At 40.8% G+C, this 17,004-nt stretch overlaps 1 protein-coding gene across 1 annotated transcript in view; it reads left to right on the forward strand.

Moving 5' to 3' along the window:
* SLCO2B1 (solute carrier organic anion transporter family member 2B1) overlaps positions 1-17,004 on the forward strand; it is a 770,532-nt gene that overhangs the window by 283,115 nt on the left and 470,413 nt on the right. Inside the window, exon 4 of the mRNA XM_069640200.1 lies at positions 9,569-9,706. Coding sequence (XP_069496301.1) covers positions 9,569-9,706 — 138 coding nt within the window. The remainder of the gene's footprint in view (positions 1-9,568; positions 9,707-17,004) is intronic.

Genomic DNA, 17,004 nt, shown 5'->3' on the forward strand with positions numbered 1-17,004 from the left:
CTGAGTATCCTACAGGTCCAGTCAGATTTTTGCATACTTGCCATGCTTCTCCGTACCTCCACCATGTGGTCCATATGTTGGATGCTGTATGTTGGTGCGATGTGGACATCAAAGACGTGAGTCGAGGAGTGAGAGACCCCAGTTTCCGTTATCAAAATGGCACTGAGTATGAGTGTAGTGGTGAGGTCTGTGATGTCAGCAGCATTAGGAAAGGCCAGTTGTGCATTATTGAGCATTAGGGTGTGAGCGAGCTGGTGTGGTGTAGGCGGCATGTTAAGATGGGGGATGTGGATGAGACTGAGGGGATTTGCAGTGCAGCGCATTGATGCAGCATGCATTTGTGAGATTGTGTCCTCACGAGTGTGGGAATTGCCTGTGGCTGTAAGAGACACATTGTGATGTCTGCTTGACATTGGAAAGGCATGGGTTCCAGTCCTTCACACTGTGCATGCCCTAACAGGCACTAACAGGTGATGTCCTGGGTATTATCCTTCCATGAGGACTCCTAGAGAAGGCTTTATATAAGCAAGAATATGTGGCACCTAATTGCCTGATGGGCTGGAGAAGGCGGGGCTTGTCAAATGACCAGGGACACTCCATTAAGCATGGTTGAAGAGATCTGCAAGGGGATGGAAAATGAAAAAATAAGCTTTAATAAACGGTTACCGTTTGGTAGGAAAAGCTGCAGGAGGCAGGGCTAGACACATGATCATTGGCACTCCTCTGAGCCTGGTGGAAGAGAACTGCAAGGAAAGGAAAAAAGCAAGCACTTATATAGTCACTGTTTGTGATAAGGTGGATGAGGTAGAACTGGTCACATGACCAGGGCCACTCTTCTGTGTCAGGTGGAAGAGCACTTAAAGGGAGGAGACAAAAAACAACGTTGGGAAAAAAAATCCCTTAAATTTCTCTTAAACATTTTAATTTTATCCTTTGGAAGGATGGGATTTGTTTTGTCCAGAGAGACATTCTAATGGATTTTCTTTCCTAGGTCGATTAGGTTATCTGACCGTATTGTGGATGTTGCATTGGATGTCACTGATTTTAATCTGGAAGGTGGTGGCACTTATGGTGACCATCTTTTGGGTTGCATTGGGTCTATGGTCCATTTACGACGGAATGTTCAACTCTTTAAAGATTTTGAAAGTCTCATGGGCTTGTGTTTTATGAGGCTTATTCCATTTTGGTAATTGGGGATTTTCTGCTGTGCAGTGGTAAAATGCTCTGCTCTTGCAGTGAATTTTAAAGTGAATTTATTCCGCTGGGCTTGCGACAACAGCGCCTTGGTGTAAAGTGCTCTATAAATAAATAAATCAATCAATCAATCAATCAATATTTGCCATGTATGTATTTGATTCCGCACATTTTTTATGATAGTGTTTAATTTTTCATTAAACAGTTTGTCTGGTGTTTTGGTTGAAATTATATATGTTTCTCTTTTTTACAATTATGGGAGCCAGAATATCAAAGTTACTACTGATTCCATGCGTGTGGCTTTGGATGAGGAGGGTGGGTTGCCTTAGGACAGATATTTGGGATTTAAATGTTTACTGAAGTTGTCAGCATTAACAATTTCTATGGACTAAATCCGTCTATTGTTTTTCTGGGTAGTTAAAGTACATACATATGGGTTTGGTGGAGTTTAATCAGGTGTTTGTTGTCTGGGTGTATGCAGGTTTTTTTTTTCCACTCGTGTAATTTTGCAAAGTTCTCGAGCTCACACCTAAGTGAAGTAAAAACGTTACGTTTTTTACAGCTAAATCCACACTTAATGTCTTTATCCGCATCATTCATTCAATTGATACAACTCCCAATGTGAAGGATCACCACCTGGCTTGTTGGTGCAAAATCACAATATTTTGTGATAATATCGAAATATTTCCTTAAAGGACCTTGATATTATCATGAAATAATGTGATTTTGATGTCACTGTCACTAATCTCACAGTCACTCTAACAACTCACACTACTCCTGGACTTACATTCCGTACTGTTGATTGAGGCATCTTGTTGTCTAATAATAGCTGTACCTTATCTCACACACCATCCTAACAGCAAAGTCAATCAACCAACCAATCGATATGTTTAATTCAGATGTTTTCCATAAAACAGCACAATAGACATACACTCTCAGTACAGATTTAGTAAAATACATTACAGAACTAATTCAAATGCCAAATAGCAGCTCTTAACAGAAGGGATCTTCATGAACACATATAGCTTCAACTCGAGTCGTGTTTCCAATTTTCCCTTAAGTGCTTAGTTCTTGAACACATACCTTTAGCCTAAATCTCAATTCCATTTTTTTGCTAAAGTGCACAGTGCCAGAAGCCGACATTTCACTTTCAATCTAGATTTGCATAACATAAATTCACTAGCAAAACATAGTACAAAATAGCAGCTTTTAACAAAGAAGTATCTTCATAAGAACATATAGCTTTAAACTAAGTCTCATTTCCAATTCATTCTGAAGTGCTTACTGCTTGAACATATACCTTTGGCATAAGTTTGATTTCCAGGTTTCCAGCTAAAGTGCATGGTTCAAAAGGCCAGAATGTAACTTCAATCTAGTTTAAAGTGCATTGTGCAAAACAAGCAGGTCTCACAGAAAATAGAACAAAATAAAATACATAGTGATAGTCATTAGTTACTTAATGGCTTTAGCCTTTAATCTAAGAAGCATTCTTTATTTAATCAATCCAACAGGGCCACATTTAAAAAGAACTGCGATGCGCAAAATGTAATAAAAACAGAAATTAAATAAAACACACCCCTTTAAAATAGGAACATATTGCAGCTTTAAAATAAATTCAACATCAATATATAAAAAGAATTCCTACAAAATGATCAACACTTACTTCTTCTACGCTAGACATTTTCAATAGAATAGGAGGCATTATTGCAAAGTACAAATGCTTATTTTACCAATCTTAGTGAAAACATTTTTTAATTCTCTTCAAACACATTTTCCTGATATCTTGATATGTACAGCAAGTAAGCAAAACATGTATGTCAGATTCAATTGTTGAAGGACAGAAAAGGCAGCATTTCCCATTGCCAGGAAACCAGGCTCAAGTCAGTTCTGCTATTGGTAATACATTTAGTCTGAACTACAAATATCTTTTCTGTACTGGAAACATCCTTCCGATATGGTTCCACAGAAATAGAATCTTTGAAGGTCAGGTAGCTGGAGAATCTTGGCTAAGTCGTTAGAGAGAGCGGGCTCAGCGTCAACATACCTTACTTCTAGTCTGGTTTAAATATTGTCCATCATTGGTTTGGTAATGACAGATGTCTCACTTTGCAGATTTTGGAGTCCAGTCTTTTTAGAAGGCATTTCACATGTCTGTACTAACTCCAAGAGTTGCCTCCTGCAGTCTGGATGACATCCCACATTACATATATATAAATCTTCAATTCTTTAGATTTATGAAGGCAAAACCAGTAAAATAAAGGTGTAAAGCACAATAGGTTTTAATTCTGATTCGAGGAAATAAGGAAAAATGTACTCTATGGAAGTCCAAAATTACATTTCACAACTGCCGTTTCAATTCTTTTCAAGGTGTCTATGTTTTAGGTCCCTATCATTTCACTGCCATATGTTGTGGCTGAGACCGGTTCTGCTTTATAAAGGTCAAAGGTAGACATAGGTAATCTTTCCCCCAATTTGCAGCTTAAAGAGCATAACACTACCATTCATTTTTTAAAGTTACTTCATCTGATTGTTTTTCGACAATTTTGCATGTTTGGTCATCAGATAGTCAAAGTAAAAGGCTTCTCTCAGTGACACCTCTTCAAGAGCAGTAGTACCTCTCTTATGGTAATGGCAGCTGCAAATCATTCACACATTTTTATTAACATTTATAGACAGTTCCCTATCCTTGCAAATATCAGTGGCCATTTGCCAACTGTTAGTTGAGGCCTGATGAAGTTTGGAAAATACTTACAACAACATCTGCATGAATCAGGATCCCTAACTTCTTCCCAGCCATTTTTGGGGCATTAGCTTCTAGATTGAATATCCTAATATATCCTAATAGCAAGATTGTGTATGTATAAAAGAAAAAGTATAGGAGACAAAACAGAGTCTTGGCTGAGTACAACAGCAAAGTCACTTCAGCACAGAGACTGCATTGACAATCTTCACCTCTGTTCCAGAACCACATTATTATGATGCACAACCACCCTGTTACTAGTTAAATCCTTAAACACAAGCCATTCCTGATTTTGCAGTTGGTGACTGATAATTCACATATTATTGAAGACACATCATATCTGTATCATTCATATGTCAACCATGTGAGCCCATGCCAGCCTTGCACAGGCTGTGTATATTCTCCCTAGACTCACTATCTCTGTGGCACCGAGCAGGACAATATCCAGTGGAGTTGCCTCATTTTGTTGATCGTTTGTGAGGTTGGGTACCACCTTCCCCTAGCAGGAAAACCCTCAGCAAGAGCTGTCTTGGGAAATAGGATTCGAACTGCACACCATAAACCAATGGACTAGCCTCACACCAGGGTATTGCATATGAAAATACCAAGATGCTCTGGGTCTGAGATGGAGGTTGGCTTAGTGTATCGAGAGGTAGCTCAGCACATTTTGGGAAAGATTCTGTACCTCTCTTTCCTTCCGGCACTCTACACTTCCTTTAGCCCGAAGAAATGTGGGTGATGTAACCATGTTGCAGTGGTTAGGGTGATGGTAGTATTACTGCACTCAGTCTGTGAAGGAGAGTGCATTTCTCCAGTTCTGTTTCTGAAAAGTTGCAAGTTAGATCGCCCTCTTCCCTGTGCTGTATTTCGGTCCATGGTGCACATTTGTATTTTTCTATATAGCTCTTCAAATGAGTAAAAAACAGAAAATGAAAATCTGTAGCATGGGTTTAACATTGTTACACAGATGAGCTCCTTGCAATCAACTGTGTGTTTGCTGACCCTGTCACTCGTATCAATGTGTTGAAGTAGCCATTTGCTAGACCAAAACTTCAAATTCCTCGTCCTCTCTCATTTTCCATCCCATTATCATAACCTGGTCTTTTATCACATGAACGAATATGATAATATCACTGTTGATTCTGATATCTTTGTTTGCATTGTGTATAGTGTATTAACAAGAACCCACTATCTAGGGGTCAAAGACATGGATACTCTGCTTCATCTTTTTGTGGCTTTGCATATTTATTGATAGGCTTGTGCTGTTCAAAGATGTTTTGAAGCATATGTCTGGTTGAATCCCCTTTGGTGGAAGCCTCCTGCATTAGGCCAACCTAAGGAAGGCATTTCAAGTTTTCAATCTTCTCAGCATCTTCAAACTTTAAAGGAATGGGCATAATGGCCTCACATGTTGTGAAATTTCACTGTGATGTTGGCTTCCCCTGCATCCTTTTTTGGAATAGATTTACTATAAGGTTCAAGCAGTTTGAAGAAAAGGGCATACAGTAGTTATTGCCATCTGCCGCTGGAAGCACAATGTTGCTGTAAATGTTGTTCTCAACAAATCCAACAGTTATTTTGGTCTAAGCCATTACAAAAAAGAGATTCGAATAAAGCTAGGTTATCTTCTTGTGTCTGCAGGATCTTCACAAACCAAAGAGATGCTTTCTGGCAATTATTTTAGTATGACAGTTCAGGTAGTAGTAGTGATTGCCCGGCCAGTGTGCAGTTGCTTGTAAGTAGCCCAATGTACAATGAATCATATAAGTGGTGTTGTATAGAGTGTGATAATTGCAATGTTGTCATTGCTCTTTTCAATAGTCTACAAGCGGCCCAGTGATGTGTCTTTTCACAGAGGCAGGTTCTGACAGATTCAGTGGACATAGAAAAACCCTGAGCTTTTGTCAGTTTTAGACAGTAACTGACATTGGGCCTCATTACGAGTCCGGCGGCAACCAGCCGGTTTTTCCGGATCGGTTACCGCCGGACTCGTGTTACCATTCCACCTCCGTGACTCCCGGAATTACCAGGGCAATACGACCCTGGTGTCCCGGGAATTCCGGAGGCGGAATTCGGTAAATCCCCATTCCCATTGAGTCCAATAGGACTCAATGGGAATGGGGAAGTGGAATCACCGGCACCAACTCGTGATGGTGCCGGTGTTTCCACGTCCGCCTGCAGGCGGGCGGTGTTAAACCCGCCAGGTCAACCTGGCGGGAACGGCACCTCCCGCCTGCAGGACTCGGGATCGGGCGGTCTGGAATTAACAGTGGCGGCGGGTTTACCGCCACTGTTATTTCCGGACCGCCAGACCCGTAATGAGGCCCATTGTGTTTTCCAATGTACTTGTATTTCGTGCCCTACATTCATTTCTTTTTCTTTGGCAAGAAATTGCCTTGTTACTCCTCCTGGGACTGTATCTCACCAGATAAGATTGCCTTCAGCAAGACAGCACCAATTAGAATCACCACCTCTCTTCCCCTATGCTTCATATCAGTTGCTGTTGGGACTCAGCAGCAGTTTAACACATTCCCTTCCAGAGGGGGTGAAAGAGGCTACTCCAGTTACAACACATGCCACCTGTTGCCATGGGCTGCTTCTAGAGAATTGTGATAGTTATGGCCCAGTGTGAGCTTCACCTTTTCTATGAGGAGCTTTACACTTGGTGAAGCTAGTGGTTTAGGTGCCATTTTTAGTTAGTCTTCTTGGAAGTTCAATCTTGATTGATTGGTCCACCTGAGTAGAAGAACAAAACAATATAATTGCACATGCACTATGCAAAGTAGAAAAGTTCACCAAAAATAACTAGTTAGGGATACTAAATGCAATGGTGTAATTGTAACAAAATGCACATATCACCCATCATACCAAAGGGTGCATTCAGATTCCTTCAGACACAAGGGTGATGTTAATAATCACACTCAGGAAAAACGCTGTAAAGAGGGAAACTTCCTATTCTGATATGCTCACCCCTATCACCATTTTGTTGCTTTGGAAGTCATTCGTTTATGAAATATAATGCCTCTAGAAGTGTTTTGTGGAAATATGTCTCTGCTCCAATTTCCTTGATTCGATGAGTATGTGTATGTGTTTGCAAAATGTTATTATGTATCATGCTATTATATGACATATATACTGAACTATTCACACACACAATTTGTGGATGTTTAAAGGCTCCTGGAAAAGCTTTGATGTCTGAGTGTGATGGGGCTTCTAGGTTATGTGGGTTGGCCCCCCTGACCAAATTGGGTGGTGTTGAGCTATTTGATGGAGGAAACTGGACTGGAGGGGGGGAGGCCAAAGGGGATGGCAAACTGAGTGTAGATTAAACTGTGCTCCTTCTGTGAAGCCTCAAATTAGGTTATTATGACTGTGCTATGGGTGCAAAAGCTGCTGCAGCCCATACCTGGCTCATACCTGGCAGTATGCTTTGGCCAATCTTGTTTGGTCTTTTAGGTCCCATACTGATGGTCTACTATTGCCTCATTCTTATTCTTTGATCTGACAGGTGTGGTAGACCAGAGCCAGGAGACAGACTAGGTGGCATTGTTTACAAACTTTTCTTTATTGCTAAGTCACCAGGAAGCCTAAGATGTCCCCGTCTCTAAGGTGCTTGGACCTATTCTAAAAAGAAAAACATAAACATGCTTGTCAGATCGTCTGTTACAAATAAGAAAGTCCACCATCAGGAGCCCTATGGTACCTGCGTTCTGTCCCTACCATTTAGATAAGAATGACAAAACTCAACAAAAATACAGTTGGGCTTATGCCCTAAGCAAGTAACTGAGGTCTGACCACCAGCGCTGTGTGTCTTTTTCAATAGAGGCTCCTTTCCCCTGTGCAAAGGCTGAGCCAGAAGTGTGCATAAATGCAGTCCTGCAACTTTACACAGCCCTCGTTATAAGCTAGCAATCTGACTGTGGGACAGAGTATAACACAATGGGGCAATCTAGGGGCCACATAATGCATGGCGTCACAAGTGCCCACCTCTGTGTGTTGGTTCTTTGATCTACTAGGAGTAAACCACAGCGCTTTTGAATTCAGCTCATTCCACCATGAAGGAGTTTTCCAGGCCAGGAGAACATTAGTCTTAGACTCCCACCCACACGACAATTGTATTGGGGTTCAGCTGGAATCTCTAGGTCAGATGTTCAAAAATGGAGATAATGCTTTTGCTGCTGGATTGACCTCTTTCAATGAAGATAGTGTATGGGAACTTGACAATATTGTTATAATAGTCAGATGACTAATGGTCATCTGATGCTTAGCACATTAACTTTTTTTCACAAGGCCTGCCTGCGGTCTTTACTCTTTTTACATTTATATGAAATGAATGAACAACGGATGAACAAAATGTAGTGTCACTCATTTTAAGTAAGATGGTGATCATATTGCATGATCTTGCCATGACAGCATATGTTATGTTATGTTAAGAGAACTTGTAAAGTGCTCAGTCACCCATAGGGATCATGACGCTGGGAAGGCGGAAGCCAGACTGACCAATCCATTCTAGAGCAAGTAGGTCTTCAAAGAGCTTCTGAACTGAAGATGATTAGACTGATGTTTTAGTGGCCGTGGCAGATCATTCCACAATAAAGCTGCTGCCACCGAGAACGCCTGGCCTCCAATCTGCGTGCGATGAAAAGACACTCAGAGCAAGCCGGCGGACACGGACGAAGCATAGGTTTATGAACTGTGAACGATGTGTGTAGCTTGAAATCATTCACATTTATATACGTTTAGTTGTTGTAGTTGTGTGAATTGTTAATAATGTTATGATAGAATAAAAAGGAAAATACAAGCTAGTTAAAGTTACTGAGAGTGACATATGGCTCCTAACTCAGAACTCTATAGCTCAAATGCAATAGGAAAGACATGGCTGGGTGAAAGCTGCATAAAAGCAGACATTAATGAGTTTATGTAGAAATTGTTTTCAGAAATCATGTAGATGTTTAAATAATGTTCAAGTGTCTGAACATGTAAGGATGGGGAGATGGAACTCCAGCTTTAGTGTGAATTTTCAGCGTGCATTGGAAAATCAAAAGAGCAATTCTGAAGAAACTACTCAACTCATCATTTCTTTCTGACCTTTTTGAGGGCGCTCTTTGGTTATATTGTCCATGAATTCTAATTCCTTCCCATAATTTCACATAATTTCACCTGTATGTTATATAAACATTATCAGTAGGTTGCTCTGATGGACTTTTGCCATTTTAATATTACTACTCTATAGTCATTTTGATGAGAATTCTATACCATTCCACGAGTACGCTTAATCTCATTGTAGCCTTTTAACGTGTGTATATGTGCAAGGTCATACATCTAGATATATGCACTCGTACACATGTTTTAATGATAGGAGCATGTCAAAGTGCTACACTCTTTTTGAGCGGGCCACATTTATTTGAGCGCGTTTGCAACTGAAAGCTACATGGGCCCAATGTGTAGGGAAAGGTAAGATGCCCTCTTGCTTAAGGTTGCAGCATGCATTGCACAGCCCTGGGTCCTGGGATCTATGACCTAGAGTTGGTGGCTACTAGGAGTAAACATGACCCTTTCATCAGCCGCTCGCTTCGCCTTGTCAGCTTGCCAATGTGAAGCCATTGTGTAACATTCGCCTTTCTTCTCTTGCAGTTTTTCGTTTGCTGCCATGCACTTCTCCAGCTGTCCCAGCTGCTGGTCTCGGGATATCTCAAAAGCTCCATTTCCACTATCGAGAAGCGGTTTGGCTTGTCAAGTCAGATGTCTGGACTGGTGGCTTCCTTTAATGAGGTGCAGATGCATGTGTGTCGAGAAGTATGCCTTTCTTAAGTAATGTTGCATCACTTAACCAGATGAGCGTAGATCTGCTGACGAGCAGCGTTGTCATAGATAAATGGTGACCAACTCTGCACCAGAGTGGTACTTTTGAAGCATTGTGATCATTAAGCAGAGGGTTTGTTTGTGCCTCACTAAAAGTGCCTTGTGAATGAACAACACTTGCTGCACAACTGACCATAGGCATCCCGTAAATATATCTAAAACATCACAGAGTGGTACATTTCAGAGTGGACCATAGTACCGAAAAACACTGCAAACATTAATTAAATAAATAAAGGGTAGTGGGGTAAAGAGGTTCAAATTATTCGGGATGGGGTTGGGTGACGTTAAAAAGGGTACCAAAACATGGTGCTTGGTGGGGGAACCCCCCCAAATTAAAAATAAAACAAGAAATGTGGTATTATTTCCGCGATTAAATGTATCACTCTGTAATTGTGGTGGGTAAAATCACATATAACCCTGACTATAGACACAAAATGTAAGTTAAAAGTTGGAAAAGTGCTTATAATGTAACAATAGTTTCCCAGTGTGCTGCAGCGCTGACTACATCTTGTTAAGTGTCGACACCTAACAGAATAAGAGGGCAGCTTCTTTATGTTTCAGCCCTTAGTTTGCCTATAGAATGTGCCTTTGTGAGGGCACAACACTGAACATAAACTAATACAGAAATTAAAGGACAACATTTGCCACTAATGCCAAGAATTTGCCACTTTACACTACATTTCATGTGTTATTATCTGCTGTTAGGGCCACAGTTACATAAGCAAAGGGATGACTCCATGTGATTGGTAAAACCAAAAGGTGATGGCTATAAGTTTTAGAATGAATCTTAATATTATTATCAGTGTGAGCATACAGGTACGCGATGTTCTGCGCTAGGTTACAGCTTTCTTTCTTTCTTTCTTTCTTTCTTTCTTTCTTTCTTTCTTTCTTTCTTTCTTTCTTTCTTTCTTTCTTTCTTTCTTTCTTTCTTTCTTTCATTATAGTGACGGCAGCATTCGCACAAGCTATGTGCCTATGCCCAAGGTTGCACTCAAAATTGCATTCGGTTTAAATGTTGTGCATAGGTGGTGCACATGTCCCAACTGGTACTAGAACAGCCTCAGGGCTGTTTGTGGCCTCAAACGCTCAGAGCACATCTCCCAAATCCGACTCGAAGCCCACTGGCTTCCTGTTAAAGCATGCATTGAATTTAAAATACTTTCCACCACTCACCGCTGCCTCTATAACACAGCTCCTCGCTATCTCACATAGCACATCTAAAAAAAAACCAATCTGCGAACCCTATGCTCAACCTCCTCCATCTCACTTACTACACCTAGATACACCAGAAAACGATCACGGGGCTCCTGCTTCACTGTCATCACTGCCACACTATGGAACTCGCTCCCAACCAGAAACGATCACCCCTTAACCACTGTACTATGTATGTAATTTAGTGCTGTGATACCTCTGGGCCCTGGGCACGTATAACATTTTAAATAAATAAATAAATACATTGATTACTTTCACAAAGTAGCAGTCCAATTATATGTTCAAATGAATTTTTATCTTATTCTCAATAACTTTCTGAAGCAAAGGCCAACATGTGTTTCGACATGTGCAGTATTCTTCAAGGCTATGAAACATGTAGTGTTGAGATTCTTGGTTGCCATGGATTCTCAATGCTTTCTTAAACGTTTTGGCAGATGTCTGCAGATATATGCAGTCTTGGGCTTGTTGCACACAGAACGCCACTGCTGAACACAGCAATCAACAAACTTCAGACCTTCATAAGATATATGGAGGAACTTTATACTAATTAGGAAGACTCTGCATGGCACAAGGAAATAAACGTATAAAGCCCAAGATTGGATATATAAGCAGACATCCGCCAAAACATTTAAGAACGCATTAAGAATCCATGCACAACATGGAAACCAAATGCATTAGAATTCATCGTAACCACGTGCACCGTTCTGGGCAAAACTCCAGACCACAATCCTCAGTCTGCCAAACCATTACAGAAGGGGAAAGGCCATAGGCAAATCAGGCTTGGACCCCCACCAAAAGGGGCAAAGAAATGGAGGTGTGGAAAGTTGCCCAGAGCAGTGCCAGTGGTTCAGATTTATTCAACATCTTCCACCCATCACTTTTGTGGTTCTACTCTGTGATTTGTGCCAGATCAAGGTAGACATGCTAAATGTATGCTGATTCTTCTTGAGTTAGATACCTATTTAATGGATAAGCAAACAATGTGTTTTTCATCTAAGTATTATAATTGTTTGCATAAAAACTTGAATGCCACAACACACAATAATATAACGGTACAATTTTAGTAGTGTGTCAAAACCGGATGTAGATGCAGCCCCCCCCCCCCCTGCTACCCCCCTTTATTAATATCCCTTACCCCACGCCCACATATATTTAATTTACAAAGGTTTAATTTTCGGTAAAAGAATTAAAAAACTATTTGGTCACTTCTTCCTCGAAATCATTGGATTCGGTCACTTCTAGCGTATCGGTCAAAACCATCCCTGTTAAATAAAACGTTGAACATATTTCCAGAAATTAAGACCACAATGATTTAAACACCCTCTTCCCCTTTTAGAATTTGATATCATATATGTTCAGGGTACAGGTGATTTTCTCTATCATTGAATCTGCCAAAACTATGATTGTCTGAATGTTTTTGTTCCTATGGAAACCTCCTCGTCTAAGTGCAAAAACTCACCATGTTCGATAAGTCTCTTCAATTTATATGGCAGTAGCTCATTGCCTGTCCTATCAAGTACAGAAGTCTAGAAGTGTCATGAGGAGAGTTAACGGACACCGACTTGAGGCAAGACAGAGGAAGAACCCAGGTCTGTGGTGCTGCAGTCGGGCAATTCTACACAGCTGCACAGGGGGCCACACCATGTCTTGCCCCATTGCCTGGCACCAAAGTGAACCTTTGCTCTGGGAACCATAAACATTTACGGCCACCTCAAAGGTGTGATGTCATGAGTCTGGGAATAATAGTATGGTTTGTTGCGCTAGACCAGCTCCTGCGCAATGTATGACCATGGGAGAAAGGTATAGAAGGGTGGAATTGACATGAACTACTGGGAAATGAGCAAATAACTTCTTTACAAATGGCCCATTTCAGGGCTGAGAGAGTGACTAAGCAGAAGGTGTGAACACATGCGGAAACCATCTCTACGAGACATCAGCAAACCCCAAACCATTAAAACAGAGGAAGTGCGTGTGGTCAACAATTTGTTCTATGCTCGACCACAGCCTAGACGACGTACTTCCGTAATGATAAATTTATGTATAGCACGCACTTGTGCCTTTAATGCATTCAGTTGCAGCATTGTAATTTAGTCTAATTTATTTTTATTTAAAAGCATTGACGCATATGAACGTTTTTTATTAGTCATGATTCAGAAATAAGTGAAATTAAATTATTATATATATTATGCCTTTGCACCAGCACAAGGCATAGTTAAGGTTAAGAAGAACTCTGTATGGATTTTCAGAAAATATCTTTTCTGAATAACTTTTGAATAACATTTGAACCTTTGAACGAAAAGATCTCAAAACATTTGGCAATAATATTTCGAGAGAGCTACCTTTACATGCATAATTGCAGGATTGCACATTACGAGCTTCATAGTTCAGAAAATGTTTACTTTGGTTGTGATTTGCACAGCTTTTAACATGGGGTTTTCTCATAGAAAAAAACAAACAAATTCAGACCAAATATCTTAAAATGTTGACTTTTCTATTTTTGCAAATTTTGCCATGCGTCTAGATTTCATCAGGAATTGGTACATTGAAAAAAAATGAAATTGACTTGGCCAATTTTGAGTTATTAACGCTTTAAATGTATCTATATATTGCTTATGCCCAGAAAGAACTTGCATTTTTCATACAAAGTGTGCCAGGAACGTATGAGTTTCACAATTCATAGATCACGTCATCACGTCATTGTATTTTCACATAAAAGCCAGGGATGACTTTGATTTCAATTTTCAAATGTAATTTATGTGCACAAACTGTACAAAGAGGCCTATGAGTTTTACAGTTGTTACATTAAGCAATTGTAATCTCCTGAAGACTCACATAAAAGTGTGAGCCTACCCAGATGTGAGTTTTCAGGAGATTTAAATTGCTTAATGTACAAACTGTAAAACTCATATGCCTATTTGTACAGTTTGTGCAGATTAATTCAAGTACAAACTGTGAAAGCTATATATGCCTCCTGTACTTATTGAAAACACACATCAAAGTTAGATTTGACTTTAATGTGAGTTTTCATATATTTAGGAGGAATATAATTGAGGGCCAGATTAAAGTTACATTTTATATTAAAAGCCTACGTACATGTGTGAGATAAAGATTTTGTATAATTACACAAACAACATACTCTTACTAGGCACGCGCCTATCACACACGCTACTACCACGCATGCTCTTATGGTTCATGCACCAACCTGCATGCCACTTACCAGCATGGCAATGGTTGGTAAGGCAGATGCAGAGGACTGGGTCGCTGGCTTTTGGCAGCGCAGCAGCATGGTCCATGGACATAGAGGTTCCTGAAAGCCGGACGGGCCGGTCCCTGATAGGAGTGGCACCGGTCTCCAGGAACTTTGGGACCACGATTGACGCAGCCATCTTGTCACCACTGCACATGTGTGGAGGACAGGCTCAGTGCATGCACAGAAGGAAGAGCATTCCCGATAGCCTTGGAAACTGGTACAGATTTGTTCCAGCCTCATTTCGATGACGGAAGCTTGGAGGGTCTTATCGCTCCTAGGGATACGTTTGCTTTCCCTGGCATGTTCCTGTGGCCATACTGTTTCCTGTTCTTTCCTTGTACATCTTGTGCCTCGCCATTCTTGACCTGCCTGCCTTTTGGTTTTTCCCATGTCCATCTTATCTCTCTCTAGCCCTGACCTGTCTGTCTCCTGATTTTCTCTTGTCTGTCTTGTGCCTTGCTAGTCCTGACTTGCCTACCCCCTGCTTCATGGTTTTTCCCTTGACCATCTTTTGTTTCAACAGCCTGGAACGGCATGCCGTTTCCCTTTCTGTCCCTGCCAACCTGTGCCTTTCTCATGCCTGTTTGCTCTTGTCTTTCTACTTCCTGTTTGCCTGCTTCGTCTGAACCAGATTCCGAGATGACAATGTTGATATCCTAGAACAAAGGTAGGCACTTAGCCTTGAATGTCTGCTTTCTGTTTGCCTGCCTCATCTGAACCGGATTTCTAAGTACCTACCTGTATTTTGGATGCCAGCATTGTCAGCTCGGATCTTGCTGAAAACTGTGTTTTCCTGTCACTGTTCCCCATGTCTGTACTCCATGTAAATCTGGAAAGTCGCAGTTATGGTGTATGGGGATGACTCCCTCGTGGTTTTTGTCATTTACTGTGAGAACGCTCGGGTTGTCTTCTTGTATTCACCGTTTTCTACAGGCACCTTCCAGCTCAGAGTAGCTTTGTGGGGCATCAAACTGGAACCGACTTATCCATTATGAGGTACAAAGCAAAGGCCAAATGACAGATTTCACACTATGCCCGAGCTCATACAAAACGCGTTACTCTGACACACGCTCCCGAGTTTTCCGTGAGGTGAGAATATCCTAAGTTGGGCATAGTTGTCTTGTGTATTTCATTGAATTTAGTTCGTGAAGATAACAATCACGGCACGCTGAAAAACACATCCTACAACCTAATAGGGTAGAAGAGCACTTTAGAAGACAGAACACAGTAATTAATTTACATATATAACTGAGTGGCAGGAAGAGTATCCTAATTCATAGAACTCAATTCAATGAAATACACAAGGCAACTACGCCCAACGAAGTATATTCTCACCTAATGGAAAACTAGGGATAGGACAATCATTTGAAATGTAATCAACAGCCTTTAATAGTGAGATAGCCTTGATAAAGACTGATGGGTCGAAACACTTGTTGACTATATTTTTCAAGGACAGAAGAGCAGGATTCGAATAGAATAACTGCTCTGTTACATGATGTTATATATTTGTGAGAAATTGTGAATACATATCTAAGAGAAAAAGTATTTGCACTTGTTACTGGAGATTAATGACAACCAAGCTACATCACATATGATCAAGCCCAATCATTTATGTTAAGGATATTAAGTCTCTTGTTTACATTATAGGGCTGGGGCATCCCCTATCTTAACTAGATTGCTGCTGACCATTTACACTCTAGACTAGGGCATCCTGAGCGCACAAGCACCCTGATTTGTTCCCCAACTGTGATTTTTGGATTCATATTTTAAATGGTTTCTCAAATTATAATATGTTTTTTTCTGACAGTGTTGCATGCAATAGATTTCTTTTACAGGGGTTATTATAACCTAATTCTGTGTCACTTATTTTTGTCAACCTCAACAGAATGAATGGAAGGCTTGGACATCCCTATCAGGTTGCAAACATGTGACTCACTGGTTACTCATGGATCGGGGATATGTTTCTGTGGGTCTTTTTTCTGTGGTATAGGACCCTGTCACTAATCTTCCCAATTCCACCCACTCTGCTTACCTGCTTTTCATGGTGCCCACTGCCAAGGGTGGTTTTTGGCTTTATACTCATCCACCTACCATCCCTGGCCCTTACTACACCCTTATTAATTGTATCAGCCATTCAGTGTCTGCAATACTCTTCCTTTTTTACTGTCCTGGCCTGATCCATTCTCCGGTTGGGGGTGCCTACCATTCTGCACTTTTGTAGGGTGCCGTTATATGAGGGACGCACCATAAAACCTTTTTCTTTATTAATCTTCACATAGGGGACACCTCATGAACCTCATACCTTTTTGCAAGCCATAACCCCTTCCCTGCTTGGTTTGGTCTTCTGCCTCCTCCAGTGCCCTGACAGATTGTGCCACCGATTTCCATTTGATAATAATGATTCTGAATAAGAATTGGCCATATAGGACCGACTGCACAAACATCACCGGCTTCGATCACAATTCTCATTCATAATCGCTGTACTCACTGAGCTAGCTTGCTGTTGCCAACCCAAATGAAGATGAAGAAGGTTTAGTTAGTTTGTTCCAAGGAAGACATCACACCTTCCGGGACCATTGGTAAACTGCAACTAGTCATAGAATGTGACAGCAGAGAGAACACCAGATATCGAACTTTCAAAAGATACAGATAAATGAGATAGCGATATAATATCTCCCCAATTCGAGGTTTACAGCTAAATCATACAGATACAATAGAACTGATGAGGACTAATTGTTCATAGGGT

This window comes from Ambystoma mexicanum, chromosome 7q (assembly GCF_040938575.1).
Source record: "Ambystoma mexicanum isolate Mex_15411 chromosome 7q, UKY_AmexF1_1, whole genome shotgun sequence".
NCBI classification, from domain to species: domain Eukaryota; kingdom Metazoa; phylum Chordata; class Amphibia; order Caudata; family Ambystomatidae; genus Ambystoma; species Ambystoma mexicanum.